We start from the raw sequence: 17416 nt of genomic DNA, 5'->3' as shown, positions 1-17416 counted from the left end.
TGGTGACTTTCTTCAGGTCATGAAATGAGAACCACTTATTGTCAGGATCATATCATTTAATTGGCTTGACTGCAGTCGCCTTTCGCTTCATTACAGTATGCCTGCTTCGCCTCGGCCCGTTCCGCTATCCAAGATTCCTGCCGTTCTCTCTCTGCAGCCAGGCAACCAGGAATCCTCCATATCTGCACTGGAGTGCGAGTCTATCTGCTCGCCCAGAGTCGAGCCGAGGCGTTGCTCTAGTTCGGTTCGAGCTCCGTTTTATTGTCGTCTCAAATTGACAGAGAAAGACTTGAGGTAATTTTCTACTGAGATGAAGTGCCGGAACAAGTGGGGGTGCATAATTCCCTCCAGACCCTCGTTTTTTTTTTTCTGTGGTTATTAAAACTTTGTACATGATAGAAAAACTGTGAGGGTGTAGCAATTGTTCATTATACTAATCCTCGACATTATTGGACTGACAGCAGCTAGAACCCGGCGGACTGTTAGCGGGTAGCGTTGAATGTCGGGTTTTTTTTATGAGCACATAAAGGGCTGAAGAAATACCAAATCTTCTGTGTCTTCTTGCAAACTGGGCAAAAAATACATAAAGTGAAGTTGTTTCTGTCTTAGAAAATGAAAAGCTGCTACTTCCCCTCCTTTTTTAAATTTTCAAGTTTGGGAAAAAAATCAAGAAAATACTTCTGATAATAATAATTTTGTTCTCTTTAGCAGGACATAGGAAACCAGACCGGCTTAAATCGATATGTTCCTCATTATGCAGCAGCTCTCCTGAGACGCAGCGTTCAATATGTGTAACAACTAAGTGATGCGCCGAGTCTCCGCCCACTCACGGGATAATGCGCCGCCGCCATCGCCGCTCTGATCGGCCCGGCTCAGCACTTCAGCCCTAATGGGGTCTGGTTGGAAGCTGAGGCGAATCAGAGGGAAAGCTCTTCTATCTCCCATCGTCAGATGGTATCATAAACTCAACGTTATCAAGCCACTGATCTTAATCTCTCCAACCAGGCCTGAGACTATCTCATTTTTGCGAGTTGTCAGTTTGATTAAAATGGATCCTCGCGTTCCTTTTCGCTCCGGTCGCTCCTGATTGGGCCGAGTCAGAGCTCCTCCCGCCTCTTTCTGGTTGTTTACAATCCAGCATTGATTTTTCTTTTGACAAAGGACAGGTTAATCTTTTCTTTGACGTCTCATGATTTCCTTTGGGCCTTTCATCGTTTGTTTTTTTGTTTTTTTCTTGCTTACCTTGATTTTTTTTTCCCCCCTTCCTCTCCTCGCTCTGCTTGACACCTGAAAACGGTCTTGGCCTTCGGTGGCGTGTCATCGGAACGGCGTGCCACGGGATTCGTTTCACTTCAGCAGAAAAAAGAATGGATAGCGTGGATGAAACAGTTGGAGCGCTTGGTTTGCCCACCTTTTAAAGGAGGACGAATTGAACACAGCTGATGGATCGCTCTTATTAGCTGAGGGTTAAGTGCAGGGAGCCAAAAAAGATGACAGTCGTGTGATGAAGGCAGAGGGAGGAGAGGCTGGAGAGGAGTTGGATCCGGTGGGTTATTGAAGGCGACCGGGGTCTAATGAGGGAGACTGTGAAGCCTATTAAGGCTGGCGGGTTTCATCCTCTCTGATCGTCCAATGCCGGCTAAGTGAAGGGATTCCTTCTCGATGTTACGAGTCAAGTTAATGGACGCGACAATTCCAATCCTTCTTTGTAGACGTAAAGCAGAGTTACAAGGAGGAGTGGTTGGAAAAACGGGTGAGAAATAGGACGCGGCTTGTCACATCGATGGGAGATAAGTTATTGCTGAGATATTTTATACAGCATTCAGATCACTCCTACTACAAAATATAACACAAATTGCATGTAAAACTACCATTTACTTTCCAAAACTGATGGAAATTAATGGGTAAAAACATGTAAATATTTTGCGTGCTACAATAATTGAAGTTTTTCATATTTTTGCTAATTATTTTGGAAAATATTAAACCTTTCTTTGTTTATTTTACCCAAACAGAAGCCGTGTTTCACTCACACTGCCTCTGTTTGCAAAGCATTCTGGGATTTTTTCCTTCTCGCTCCATTTTGAGTTTGCATCTGAAAATACTAGATGACCACCAGGCCTCCATCCCCGTTTAATTGCCGGTTTAGTTTTCTCAGAGACGGGCCTTCAGAAGTTTATCAGTGTGGTTTACACTCCACCGCTGTCGCCAGGGCAACAGATACAGGCTGATAAACAGAAGCCAACCTTTCTATAAGTAGGGCAGTCTTCGGTTTTATCTCATCTGCTGATGCATTTCTTTGTCGTTTGCAGATCTGAAAGTCAAAGTTCAAGAGATTTCAGGTATGTGCTGCCAAATTCCTCTCTTCAATCCTTCTCATATCATCTGAAAAAAAAAAAACAACAACTCTCATTGGCTTTTTCTCAGCCCTCCTTGACTTCTGTGTCGCCGTTTTCCTCCAGGAGTTGCGAGATCTTTTTCAGATTTGCATCTTTTGGGGATGAATCCATCCTCCAGGTCTGTTGCGTCTCGCTTCGTAGTCGCAAATTTACTGACTCTACACAGTCACGGCTGCATTTTGCCTCAATACACTCCTTAAACCATAAACTGCTAAATGCTGAGGCATGTGACGGCTGCGTTGGGAGTCGTTAAAGTTTAAAGTTATCCGTATTTATTTGTTCTTGAAGAAGTCTCTGGATCTTTCGTTTGACATTGGACGACTTCTCCGTTTCCCTTTGGTGATATTTAAAGCAAATTTAACGAACTTACTTCAAGAATTTAGATGATGTGAAAGCAAATCTGAGGGATCTGTAACCTACTTTGCATTTAGAAGTGTTTTCAGTGAGGCAGAGTGTCTGTTTGCCCGCCGAGCCCTGGAGATCTGCAGGTTCTTTTATTGATTTCGTAGCGCGTATCGCCATTCTCCGTACGCCCGCACAGCCAACCCTTCTCTGCACCCGACAAAAGCAAGAAAATTGATTTATATTCCTTATATTTTTGTTTTTAGATAAAAAGCAGATTCAAAACAAATTAGACTTTGTTTTGAATGTGCACAAATGCATCTAGGACTCTTCTCACCTAGTCTGAAATGGAATCCATTCATCCTGGTGTTGAAGCCACGAACTGAACTGACCCACCAAACCCAATAATGGCGTCATTACTGAATAGATTTTTAAAGCTGTTTTTAATTTAATATGCATTTATCCTATATTATTATTCCGAGCTGATTAGGATTGCATTCATAATTTTTATTCTAATCTTTAATCATTCTCTTATCTTCTTCTTCAGATAAATATGAATGCTTTAAAATATCTATCTTCATAAGTCACATGATGGAGTGATCAAAATGTGTTTATCTGTGGGTTTCTGCAAATTAATTTGCTCAAAATGGCAAAAACAAAATGTAATCTATGGAATGCTGAGGCTAACATTCCAGGCGGGAACCAATATTTCTAAAAAGACAGATTATTGATCTATAGGGGAAATTTGCTCTGTGAGGAATATGCGGTCAATTTGAGATCATCAGAGCCAAGATTTCATCAATTCTTTCTTTCTTGGCTGAAGGATGAACTCTCATGAGTTCATGCTGTAAAAGGATATCAATGCTGTGTCACTTTATTTAAAATTAAAAGTAAAATTTTTACCAATTCATTCAATGTTCATACTTTTCCGCTTGTTACATTTTGTTTGATAATCAGATGTTGGCCTTCCAGGAATCCGATTGTTTGAGAGTGGCTGACATCATCGTATTGATGTATTCAAATAATCTCAATAAAGTTTGCTCAAACTCAAGACTCTGACTCCACAGCCTCAGTGTGAGGAGTACCCAAAAAAAAAAAAACTGTTGTAGAGCTTTATGTATTCAGTAATGTGAACTCGTTATAAATGATCATTTGGATCAATAATAAATGGAGGAACCGTTTCCTCTGGAGTGTCGTTACGTCGAGGTTAGACTCCCATCTCACGGCGACCTTAACACAGACGAGCTAATTAGTCTATTTTTAGACACATATATCACACACACACACACACACACACACACACACACACACTCTTGTTGTTGGAGTGATGTCACACACCGATGACTCCGGAGGTTCAAAATATTGGGAAAATTACGTGTCTCTAAATCCAAAAATTCCATATTTCACTCTTTATATAAACAACCGATTCAGAATAATTGATGTACGTAAAATAACCATTGGTGAGATCAAATGGTATGTCCCATTCTATATCCTTTCTCCAAAAGTTGTGATTGGTCAACTGCTCTTAGAATCTACCACGGCGACCAATTAGCTAAAGCTGCCCCTAAACTTAATTCCATTCCAAGAATCGTGTCTCCGCGGCGACTTTTTGGCATCAGTCTAGCAAACCAATCGTTTAACATCATTCCACTAATGCGGTGTATGGAAACGAGGCCCCTCTCTTCACGCCTTCATTTTGTTCTTGACATTTTGCTGCTGCTCATTGCTTTCAGATAAGCCTCTCCAAAACTCCTCCTGCCTCCGCTGACAGTTTAATGAAAGCCCCGAGACACAAACTCTCATTTTGTTGGTTGTTTATGTTGTGAAGGTGGCATCTCTCACTAATATGTGAATGTGACCTGCAGTCAAATGGCACAACGTCGTGGAAACTTTAATATTTTGGTCGTATGCGGAGGTTAAGGGATGGATTTTTATTTCTATATAATATTATCTCTTTGCCATGACAACCACCATGCAGCTCTTTTGTTTGCAGCAGACATAAATATCCATGAAATTCAAGCTACTCAAGTGTGATGGAGCTCATTTGTTGTGCTCTGCAGAGCATTCCAGCCTATTTTAGCTCCTTGTTTTGGTTTTCCTGTTCACCCAGTTTTCTCGTCACAATTTCCCAATGAATCTCATTGCTCTGTAATCTTACCTTAAATCTGGCAGCTACAGATTTTTGATCAAATCAAAATTTACACAATCACAGAAAAGAACCTCATAAATTTATAAAACTACATGCATTAGTCCTGGGAAATGAAAGAAAAATAGATATTTCCCTCTATCAGTGTTGAAAATGTGATCTTGGATTGACACCAAAACTCACCAGGTTCTGTTCTGACCCAAGACCCATCGTCCCGTCAAGGTTTAGAGAAATCTGATCAATAGTTTTTGCATAATCTTGAAAACCAACCAACCAACCAACACGGGTGAAAACGGAGGCTCCTTGGTTCAGATCACAAACCCAGAGAACAAACATATTGGTTTAATCAGAGAACAAACTTATTGGTTTAACCTTAGACAAGGACACACACATCCTGTATCTCTGTGTACACGTGTGTGTGTGTGTGTGTGTGTGTGTGTGTGTGTGTGTGCGTGTGTGTGTGTGTGTGTGTGTGCATGCATAAACATGTGTAAAGCATGCTGTATGCAGCACTCGGGAGCAGCGGTGCATGTAGGTGTCGCCGCCCTCGCCTCCAGGGTTGATGCCCCTGGGAGTCTCAGGTGCTCCAGGCTGGTCGTTTAGCAGCCAAGCAGGCCTGACAGCGTCCTCATCTGGCGTCCGTCCAGTCGTCCTGCGGGTCGCCTTCTTTTACATGTTAACCTACAGTAGTCTGATGTGTCGAAGCAACCGCAGTCCGGTCTCAAACCATTCCCGCCCTGGTGCTGCAGCGCTTTAAATGCTGATGTGGCATCTTTCTGCAGTGGTGCAGGTCAAGGGTAACTGGTCTGTAATATTATGCACCAACACTCCCAAGGAGGAAAATTTCCCAGGGCTAATAGACGATCCGGTACATTCAACCCTGCTGTGTTTCACTGCTAATCAGAGCAATATTGTGGCGAACAAAATATGATTGAAAGTTTCACTTCCACTCTAAAGATTCTCCCTATCAAGGCGATGACCTTATTAGATTCCCGAGCCGCATGTATTTGCATAGTAATAAGGAAAAATTGATTTTTCTGGAGCTCCCGTAACTCCTGACAGCTTTAAGATAGAGTTGATTTTAACATTCGTGTGACGCACGAGAGTAAACATGGACTCGAATGTTTGCGTGACGCGTCTGAGCTGCTGTCTGCTGTCTGAACTGTGGCGGCGACGACGGATGTATTTAGAGCCTAATTAATCATTAATGCTGATTCAGACGTTTTAAAATAAAGGAGAATGTTCACTGTTACTAGATGTCCAACATTATCCATGTCAAGATTGCACAGTACGATGGCTTTTAGTGATGGTTATATTACGGTAATAACTCAAAGCACGTCGTTACGATCAGGTAAATGGTATCGAGTGGAAGTCACATGGCTTGAATCGATTGCCCTTGATTAGTTATTGAGACAGGAAGTGCTGACTTTCTGTGTTTGACCAAAGCCACAGTCTTTCTCAAACCCTAGCTCAGCGTTTTGAAAGGCCTTTAAACCTGACACCCTACAGGAAGTGAGCCCCGGGGTCTCAGGTTTGTACGCGTCATCCACTCTCGGAGATGTCACATCACAAGATGACATCGAGGTATCACCATAGCTGCCTGGTAGAGGTTTGACACAAGTCAGATTTTTCTCTAGTAGAATGTTTGATGTTCGTCATGGTTGCACAGGAGGTCCAAGACTTTGTCATCTCAAAGATGCCAGACTTCCTAGATCAAATCAGATGCTCCAGTATCTTTACAGACGAAGACGTTGGTGCGTTGCCAGTATCGGACTTCTCATCGGCATTCCTTCCCCGCTCACTACCAGCCACTCCGTTCAACAAAAAAGAAAACCGCTCCACAAACATGCCTTCAAGAGAAAGTAGAATGAGCGTTTGGGGCATTGCCACGCGATGTTTTGTTCGGCTTCCCCTCCAGCATGTCAGCCCATCCTTCAGGAATTGTCGAGCCAGACGCGCCCACGTTCCCGATTATGCTCGAGCGTTACGAGGGCTGTTTGTTTTCCTATTCCTTGATCTGCTCCTTGGGGGAGGTGGAGATATAGGCCAGGAACGCATCCTGAAGCGGTTGGCTCTCCGCCTACCAGAGGATAGGTTAGCAGGGAAAGTCGGCATTCCCTCTACCGCAGATCCCAGCGTTCCCGAGGCGTGATAATCACGAGGTCGCCTTCGTTTGAGACACGCCCCACTCGCATATGGGCACTATCAGTAATGAAATCTGGGCGTTCACTAGAGAGGCTTATAACTATCTCACTTTGGAGTCCACCGATGTGATGCTGATGAGAGGGAAGAGATTGATGGAGCGATACAACCAGGAGAGTCGCCGCAAAGCTGATTTCCGAAGTCCTCGCACTGACGCAAAGGTTAATTGGATTCTGTAAACCAGATATTGTCGGGCGATGTTTAATTCCCTCACACTGCTGTTGTTGAATTTGTGCCTATGAAAGAAATGAATGTTTGATCTTGTCATATTTGATGCACAACAACTTATCAGGACTTGGCAGCGCCGTCCAGGACGGTTTGTCGGTTGTTGATCCCAGATTTTTGGGGGGAAAATCCGATATAAGAGTAGCTTAGGATCTCCAGCATCAATCGTGGGGGTAATACTATGATTGCAGGGGGAGGGGGGGCATGATGCAGCTTGTCCTGTTTGAAGAGGAACATTTGGATTTGCTGTTTATGTAAAGCCAAACTGCTTAAACTTGATTTTTGGGAAGCGGTAGTCTCTGTTACGTAACTACGGAAGTACACTCTGCTCATGAAGTGATGTGTTTGTGTAGGGCGGGGTTTGTGTCACCAGAAAGCCCACACCCCTCCCTCACTAATGTGTGTAGAAGTGATGCTCAGACGCTCCCTGTGTTTGTATTTATCTCTTCCTGGCCTGGAAGCTGCCTCCGCTTCACGCCGGACCCTAGTGGATTGTGTCGGAGTCGCCGCTGTGCAGCGGCGCAGAGCTGTGTTTCCAGATGAACTGACCTTGGTGTAGCGTATTGATCCCTCACCAACACCAATTCCCCTGATAACCCCTACCCCCTCCCGGGAACCCGAACGCAGATGGCTGTGTTTGCACACCGTCGGCGTGGCGACGCCGATGCTCTTCCCTTAAAGGGGATGCGGCAATGTTGGAAGCAGAGAGAAACCAGTTTAATGCAGGGGTCCTGACTGGATTTTAGGAAACCAGTGTTTAATCTGACATAATAAAATGTAATTTTTGTTTTGTTTTTTTTGTTTATTTGGAGCTTGTTGATTTGTTCCACATGATATCTACTCACTATTAATAAGTGAAACAGCAATGAGTGTTTTTCATATTAAGATGCACATAGTGATCACAAGTTTGTGCACATGTGAAATCAGAACAAGTGGACCATATCAGATTTTTTTTTTTATCCCAGAGATAATTTCCTTTTTTTTAAAAAAATTGAATATGTGAAAACATTGGTTCACATTTCAAAATGGCTAATTAATGATCTAATATATCTAATTTCTATATACTTTATGCACCATATAATCAAAATACTCTGGACGAATGGACAGTTTGCAGATAATCTCCAGTCAGGAACACGATCATCATAAAGCTTCTGCCGTATTTCACATGAAGTGGGTTCATTTTTAAAAATTCTGCTGTTAATTCTGCTGTATTAAACAATCCTTCGCCGGAGCGTATCTGTTCTGATTAATCGCGTGTTTACAGAACTTGCACAATTGTTAAGCTCAATTAGTCCTTGAAACTACTTTTCCAGTCAGTTGGGAAGTTTTTGGGAGTCCCAGTGTTTAGGGAGGCGTTATGTAAGAGGAGAACCTGCACTCCAGTGATAACAGGAGGCTTATATGGCAGGCAGTGGGAAATCTCCATCCAGCACTTAACCTCGGCGGATGAGAGATTATTACTGGCAGCTCTGGGTCACAAAAGAGCTCAACCTATTCGTCCTTGGGGCACATTTATTCACACCACTGTCAGATTTCCATACGACTTCAGAAGCTGCGTCACAATTCAGTGAAATCAAGTTCACCATTTGCATTTTTTGAAGGCATTTAATCGTTTATTATTATTATCCCCACCATGAGCGAAGCAAAGAGGGCAAACACGGGAACGGTTCTATCCGTAAAGTTAGGGTTTGCTGTTGCTTGAATTCCTTCCGTTTCCACGGAAACAGCTTCACTCGTACCGTAAATCTAAACTGACCAAAGTGAGAAATTCTTCTTTCTTTCATTGTAAGCCATTCTTAGAATCCATAATGAGACAGGGCGTCGGCAGGGGGTCTTATCCTTGACCCTCGTTGCTTTGTGTGACGTTAGCAAATGTAGAATGAATATAGAATTTTTTTTTTGGTGCTTTTTATATTAATAAATGTCTTGTTCATGCATTTATGTTTGCATGTCAGTGTTTGATTCGATAGAATCCGTTAAGCCATAAATAAAAACATAAAAATTTGTAACAAATATGTATTAATTGTGAAATAATTATAAAACAACACAAGTTACATTTTCTTTTAAGATCCTTTGGCTGCTTTCTTGTCATTTCTTGTAATGAAAGGAGAAATTTACCCGAAACTAAAATTCCAGTCATCGTTCAGAATCATCTGTCTCCCTTTTTTTTCAGGCCAATCACGATGTTTTCTTAAATGCACATCCTTATGTCACCCTTGAAGGTTTACAATCTGTCAAAAAGTTAAACGCTTCTTAATTCCCAGACAGCTGTGGGCATCTGGTTTTTCAGTCATGCAGTGCGGCTGCTTCTTGCAGAGCTCCTCTGAAGATCGGTAGAGAATGTTCTGTCTCTGTGTGATCGCTTGGATGCTTGTGTTTCAGACACTGACAGACGTCGACACGGTCGCTGCTGCTGCTAGAAAAGAATCTGAAGCAACTACAAAAAAAAAAACAACAACCAACAACACAATACGAGAAGAATGAATTTGCAAGGTTTCACTTTGTCCTCTGGAAATAAAATAGAATAAGAGCATCGTACGCAGGAGGATTTTACTATTTTACCGGCTGTGAATGAATAGGTTTGGCCTCTGTGTTGTTAGCTAACCCTGCTGGTCAGCAGCAGACAGAAGGCCAAAGTCAGACAGAGGTGGTCCATTATGTAGCATCCCAGTCAGCATTGGCGCTCACGAGGGGATGCTTCAATGACGAGTAGCTGCTTCTTCCATTACTCAGCCAGATGTAGCAATTAGGCAACAAGGGGTGATGCAGAGGTGGTTTATTTCTGGACAGTCCTGAATTACCCCTGATGCCCCTGTCCTGCCCCTTCCTCCCTGCAGCCCCTGGTTATTGCAGTAATTTATACTGTTTTTGCCCATTAAAGGTCTTTATCTTTGTAGTTGTGCGAAACTTTGGGTGTCTTTGTGTAGCGTTGGATCTAAACAAAGTTTCCAAGAGAGATTACTCATATTTTTGGCGTGTAAAGCAGAGAAAAAAATCACAGAAGTTTGAGTTTGTTAAGACTTATCTACACTTTATACAACATTCATCTATGATAATGTCATATCTGATGTGTTCTGTTGGTAGTTCCCGTACTGGAACTTGAACTGTGAAGGTTGTTATGCTAACAACCTAGATAACAGGAAGTCGTTCTTATGTTCTTCCTGTTTTCTCGCTCCTGCTTCCTGTATCATCTGGTGTTCCACATAGCCGGGTGCATTGTGATCATCTCTAATCTCTTCCCCTCTCTGTCTACATTTCCCTCTCACCCCCCTCTCCCTGCTGCCTTACTCGGGACATTATGTGCTGATTCAGCCTGTTGTTGTCATAATGCATAGACAGAGTTCCTGGCCCTGATTCCAAGTCGTTAAAATACTGCCGATAGTGGTCAGAAGCAATCTCTTTCTGCCAAACGCAGCCTTTGCCTCGGCGCTAACGGGTTGTGGGACGTCCTGTTGGGTTGACGGTACATCTGATTGCCTTGACTGGATGAAATGTGCATTACAAACCTCCTCAATGTGTCTCTTTCTCCTTGTGTTGCAGACGACACGCCTCGTTGCCCGTAGAAGTCTCAGAGATTCCTCTAAACCTTGTTGCCCCTCTGTGTAGAAGAAGTTACCCCTGTCGCAAATGGAAATCTGCATCTTTTGGGTAAATCTTTTTTTATTGAAGTCACCTTCCATCAAATCCAAGTCCATTGCTTGCTAGCTTACAATTTCACCTTTATTCAGACACATCTCTACCATTTCCCCATGATGGTGCCAGGCTTTTTGTTTGTCAGTCTTTTTCTTTTCCTCCTGAAGACTTCCACTTCCTACTGTGCACAACCTGGTGGGAGGCCACCTTAGCCTCCAAATCCCCTCAGATAGAAGCCCAACCACACCTACTGCAGCGACAGATAGGGAGCAGGGGCGCAGTAGGGGAACCGACTGCTTCATGGCTGCTAGAACCGACACATCTCTTCTGTCTAACTTGCAGAATGGCTTCACAAGCAGTGAAATAGTCGAAGGACATCTAAGACAATGAGTGACGGGCCTAGCTGCTCTGTTACACCTTTGTTTGTCGTGGTGCGTTAGTTAGCATAAAACCTCTTGCACATACTGTACTGTAACGCCCCGCCTGGATGTTGATGCAGCTCGCTTCCCCGTGGATGATTTCCCTTGGAGTTCATTACAGCTGCTCAGCCAGGCCCTGTGAGCTCCTCAGCAAATGAGGAGAGATGAAAACCCTGAGAGCATCGAGCAGTGGGACGCAGGCTTCAAAAGCTTTGTGGCAATTTCAAAGGATTCATATATTCTTGTTGCAGAACGCGCTTGCATCTATTGAGTATCCAGAACTGAGCTGGGGAGCGGTTTTAAAAGCAGGTTTGTGGAGCGGGGATCCAAAAAATCTCACCCCATGAGGGGGGGGAAAGGAGGAGGAAAAAGATAGCGAAAGCCCCTAATGAGTCTTGTTTGTTCGCCATGTTTATTGATTCTAATTAGCCGTGGAGATGAAGAGAGAGCAAAGAAGGAGCGCTAAACACTTGTGATTACAGTGAGGTCGTGAGCTGTCCCACTCTATTAAGAGTCATTTGCCGAGGAACATGAAGAACAAGTGCACGTCAATTAAAATTTCCCGTGGGATTTGCGTTCTGAATGACGAGCCGGAACTTCCAGTAGGAGTTAGGTGCGTCGATTGGATAACGAATGTGGTTATACTAAACCCTTGAGACGCATGAATGTACTAACACATCTCAGGAGGAAGATTCACGCTGAGATGCCGTCTGCTGCCATGTAGTCGAGCAGCTCCGCAGTCAGATCATCAGGCTTTATGTTTGTCAGATATAAGATTAAAGGTAACGGTGGAGCTGAGAACACTCTGTTCCTTTGGACTTTCCTGCTCTCCTGCATTTAGAGTTGCGGTAATCTGTCTCTCTCTCTCTCTCTCTCTCTCTCTCTCTCTCTCTCTCTCTGTTCATTTCTGTTAAATGATTTATGATGATTCAAAATTGAAACGTCTTACAGGGTATGGAATTCATTTTTTTCTGCAGAAAGCACGAGAATCATCCCAACATTAAGACTCTAGTTGGGTTACCGGAGCGCGGCCCGACAAGTCGTAAACTCAAGGACTCAAAAAACGAACAGCGAGCGCCATCGCTTTTCAATCGGCCATCTAATGAACCGATAGTCACAGTTAAAGGTTCCAACACCTGCTGAACAAAGCTGCATAATGCTTCACTACTAGCTTCAGTGGCTAGATGCTAACGCGTTCCATATTCTTGACAGGTGTCAAATTGTGGGTTGAGCTTTCACTGAAAAGTATTCCTGACCGAAACAAGAACTGAAACTACAGATTAAAGTTGTGGGCTATAAAACCAAAACCGTTCATTGACTTTTATGGAGGTATTATCTGAATTTATTCTTTTTTTTTTCTGGCCTATCCTGGAGGGTGTTCATCACATGACTACATAGAAGCACAAGCAACCACTCTCACTCACATTCACACCTATGGACGAGTCAGTGTCACCAATTCCCCTGCATGTTTTGTGTTGTATAACTGGGTGTAACGCATCAGAATATTTTGTTCTATTCCACGTCTTCCATTTGTGCTCTTGTGACTCACTAATGCACAGGTGTGTGACGGCTCTGTGAGGCTTTCCAGCCTGGTTCCTCAGATAAACCAGACGGCACATTTTCCCAACACATTTTCCCAGCCAGGCTTGAAAAACATTTCGAGTTGGGGGGAAAAAAAACCAAAACAAACATTTTGTGACTCAACATGATTCCAGTCTTCATTTTTCATTTCGGGCTGTTTTTCCTGTTGATGTGGTGTCTTTTTCTAAATTTGAATGAAAAGTCATGAGAGTCAATGTATCTGAATGTCTGGTCTGGGTGGTCTCCGCCCGATGGTGTCCATACTATCTCCAGTTTGAGCTCCACTCTAGACGTTTCTCTAAACCTCATCTCCAGGGTCATCTCTTTCTTGTTGACCATATATTTCTACTTGTACGTCAGACATCTTGGCTTCAATGGCAGGGTCAACCTAAAGCCCACCTGGTCAGGGTTGAGTTTCATTCTCTGTCATAGTCTGCACTGCTGATGTCAACAGAACAAACACTCTGTCAGGTAACGGTCGACTGTAGATGGGCACTGTGCTACATCTTCTCCGGGATTGGACCAAACGACAAACGTGGAGAATAATGTTGATGCTGTTGCAAATTCTTTCTATGCTCGTAATGACTGCTCTGGATGGGTTCTCTAGAAATGCAGTAATGGAATTGCACCAGTTCTAACAAAGCCAACTGATTAATTCTTAGATCATCCCCTTCAAGAAACGTAGGAATATAGCTGGATCGAAGGAATTTCAGAGGTTCTTTCACGGACTTTTGCATTGCTAACAAGGGGTTCGTCTCGGAGTGAGACCTCTCAATTCCCGCCGCTGGCATGATGGTGATTATTCGCATCTTAATCAAGTTCCCACAGAGTTCATCCATCTTCTCTTGCGTGGTCACACAGGTGCTGGGGGTGTCTTACAGAGATTAGCATCCTCGGTCCGCGTGGTTTGGCTGGATGACTGATTAAGTGGCAGGTGATGGACGAGCCCCGCTGGGATGCGGTCGATTGGGAGACGTGGTTAAAATTTTTTGAAACGAGCAATCAATGATTGAGTTTCAAACTTGAACGTTCCGGTAGAGCGTAATCTTTCTCAAAGGCAGCTCGTCTTCCTCTTATCGCATCTAAATGCAACGGTACCTTGATAGTTTGACCCTCTTAATTTGCCTCCTTGACCATGAAGACCCGATCTTACCATTTGGGATTGCTTTTGTATGATTAGACTGGTCTGATTTCACTCTTTCTCAGGACTGTTAAGACCCTTGCTCAGATACCCCATTAAAGTTGAATCCCTCAGCTAGCAGCTGTTTTTTGGATGGGCTCATTAGCCGCGTGTACTTGCTAACCTCGTTTATCTGATCTCGGCCTTCCTGGAAACATCTGGGTCTCTGGGTCTCACTGCTGTTTATTGCTTAGGAAATCAAATATGCTAATTTGTTCCTCCCTTTTGCTGACTTGTGATGTAAGCCCTGCATGTTTAATAAAGTCTGACCACACCGGCAGTGTTGCCCCAGATAGATGCAACACCAGCTTCCAATGCACTTATCAGTTGGACATTTAATTTCATTTTATTTCTGCAAAAACCTTTAAAACATGGTGTTTTCAAGTCATTAAGCTATGCGTCTCATATTTTTTTGAGTCAGGTTTGAGACAAGAGTCTTCCTATCAACCTAAATTTGCTTCGTTCCCTCAATGAATTGTCTGATGCATCAAAATATGAATTTGCCTCGGTGGTCTGGTTCACTCAACCCGCCATACCCTCGATGAACGAAGCGTGTGTTCACACTGTCGCCTACATTTAGTCTTTTCACACTTTTGTGTTGATTGGATCACCGATGCACCCTTCCCCCACCAACCCTCCCCCAGTCACAGCCCCCCATCATTAAACTTGTCGGCTTATGTTTTCATTCTGTACCGCCTCTATCTCTATGGCACCGACATTGGGAAAAAAAAAAGAAAAGAAAAGAAAACGTCATTACCGGCCTGCTCTGAGATTGTATTGAAGTCATTCAAAATAACAATGTGTGACTTGGGATTTAGCCGTATGTGCACCCGCAGCTCCTGATTGCGAAGCCACCATCTCTTTTCTGTCTTGCAGGCAGCTATTTCTTTCGCTTTTCTTTTTTTTTTTTTTGTAATTAAAATCATGCTCAATTTTCTATGTGGTGCCGGAGCTGGGAGAAAAAAAAAAGAAAAAAAAAGTTGCAGATCGTTGCCTTGCGTCTGTGTGATTGTTTGGGATTATGACGCAGCATTCAGCACACTCAGCTGGATGGGATTTATAAATAACCACAATGCCTGTCATTGGAGCTGCGGGAATATTTATAGATTTCTGTGAATACTCTGCCCCAGTTGCATTCATTTGAACACAAGTGAGCATCGGCAGAAATACGTTTTTTCCACCTGAGTCTACGGCCTCGATTGATGCATCTTTCGTCTTGTTAAATTACCTTTGCTTCCCTTTGTTGTTCTCTTTCCTGTCCCTTCAGGTGATAAAATATGAAAATACGAAAGTAAAAAGGACATATAAAAAGCATTCCGCTGTCAGTAGTGCGGGTCAGTAACAAGTGGAATTACGTGAGCACCTTGTCTTGTTCTTGAAGACATTTAAAGGCCTTCTAAACGAGACATTTAAACATTTATAGGGATTGGAAAGTCTATCAAACCTTGTTGGGCAACAACGTGAAATTAAACCATGCATATATTTTCAGTTAAAGTGTCATAAAATCAATAATACCTAATTTTTCCTCTCAGTCAAGGAGAAGTATGAATTCATAATGTCTCCAAGCATTCAGGGTTATCGCTGATAAAGCTAGCGAGCTAGCTGTCAAGGCCATTCTATAGGCTTAGCCGAGTGCTGATCAAGGACAAGTTTTATTCTTCACATTGCCAGATTAGTCTGGTTCTTGGTTCGTTATTTACAGTTTGTTTGAATTTTTTTAATGCTAGAATTCATGTTTCCAAACAGAACTACTCATCAGGGATGGAGTAATTGCTCCACCATCAACCTCATTGAACAGAAAAAAGCTGCTTTCCTTGTGCTCTTGAAGCAAGAGGAAATTTTTCGATTTTTCGTTGGTACTATTTTAATAGTTCTCTCTGGGTTAATTTCTCCTTCATCTCCCACAACTGTTGCCTCCACGCTCTATGGACGCCAGGTGAAGTACGGCGTACACCGACTCAGCAGACTGCAGCGTTCCTTCCCGTGGGCTAAAGCTACCAATGATGGGAGGCAGGCGGCGGGGAAGGAGCGCTAATTCATCACTGTTAAAGTCTGGGTAATAGGGCCACGACAGTGGCCAGCCATCACATGCCCACTGCCTGCGAAAGGCAGTTAATTAACTTTCCATCGGCTGTGAGAACACGCATGAGAATGTATGAGTTTGGCCGACGGCCCTCCCCCCTGATGCTGCCTTCAGAGCACGGATACGTAAGGTCCGACCGTCAGTCCTGAGCTCTCCCTGGAGGAGCATTCTGGGAGTTACTGGAGGTCACGTTCCTGCACTGTCAGTTTAGACCCGAATGGCCTCAGATATATGTTCGGACTATTTACATAATGGTTCCTTCAGCTTTCCCCCCGAGCCGAGTTTTCACTGAGTCGGTAATACTTCAGAGAATTAACAACTCTCATTGAACCGGCAAGACTATGGACCCTGACAGGCTCCAGAATGTTTGGTATCGCAGAGAAAGAAAGGGTGGTGTTATGTTTTGTGTTCACTATGATCAGATGTGAACACCAGGAGCTTGGATTTGCAGTCCTTAGGTAGGGTCCTCTGTAAGGTCCTGCGGGGTGGGTGTGGAGTCTAACTCAGGTGACTTGGGGTAGGAAGCGGGGTTCAACGCCAGGTCATCACAGGGCCACTTAGAAAGACAACCAACCAATTAAAGTCAAAATTTACCCCATGTGCAATGCCCCGTCTGGCTGTTTCTAGATTAAAAATCTAGAACTTTAAGGTAACAGAAGTGAAACTATTGAAGAATTGACTATTTATTGATAATATTCATATGATGTTGTAAAAATCTCTTGGAGGTCCTGCCTTCAGACAAACTACAACATCTGTACAATCTTGCATAACTTGAAATACCTAAAACGAAGTCCAGTTAACCAATCCAACAGATTGTTATGGAAACGAGCAGATTGATATTGATTTAACCAGTAAAAAAGCATCCCAGTGTAGACCATTAAATGTTATACCCATGTTATACCAGGTGCAATCTCTACCAACATCTGTGGCAATCCTTTTGGTGACATTTAGTTGGACGTTTCTTACCCATCTGATTGGCAGACCAGGCTGGTTTGCCTTGAATTCATTGTTGTGGATGGGTCTCGCAACCTTTAAAGCTGAATATGTAGCCCTAAACCAGACCAACAAGGCCAGTATGAGTGTTTTTATCATGCTGGGAAGTTGCAGCGCTGTGTCAGATGCAGCTGTAATAACCTTTCAGTCATTGTTCCTCCAGTGAACAGAGGTAATGCCTCTTTTTGTTTCACTCCAATGCAGTATGTATTTGTG

The 17416-nt window shown here is 43.3% G+C and overlaps 1 protein-coding gene across 4 annotated transcripts in view; it reads left to right on the top strand.

Annotated features, from left to right (window-relative positions):
* The window catches only part of iqsec1b (IQ motif and Sec7 domain ArfGEF 1b), a 117622-nt gene that overhangs the window by 21210 nt on the left and 78996 nt on the right, over nt 1-17416 (top strand). For 2 of the 4 annotated variants that reach the window (XM_068314681.1, XM_068314687.1), the window contains exons 2-3: nt 2310-2339; nt 10852-10959. The exons of 1 other annotated variant lie outside the window; for it this stretch is intronic. In XM_068314681.1, coding sequence (XP_068170782.1) covers nt 2310-2339; nt 10852-10959 — 138 coding nt within the window. The remainder of the gene's footprint in view (nt 1-2309; nt 2340-10851; nt 10960-17416) is intronic. One more of the 4 variants, XM_068314682.1, reaches the window with a different exon arrangement.

Source organism: Antennarius striatus, chromosome 5 (genome assembly GCF_040054535.1).
Source record: "Antennarius striatus isolate MH-2024 chromosome 5, ASM4005453v1, whole genome shotgun sequence".
NCBI lineage: Eukaryota > Metazoa > Chordata > Actinopteri > Lophiiformes > Antennariidae > Antennarius > Antennarius striatus.
This window is presented reverse-complemented; position numbering and strand designations above follow the sequence as displayed.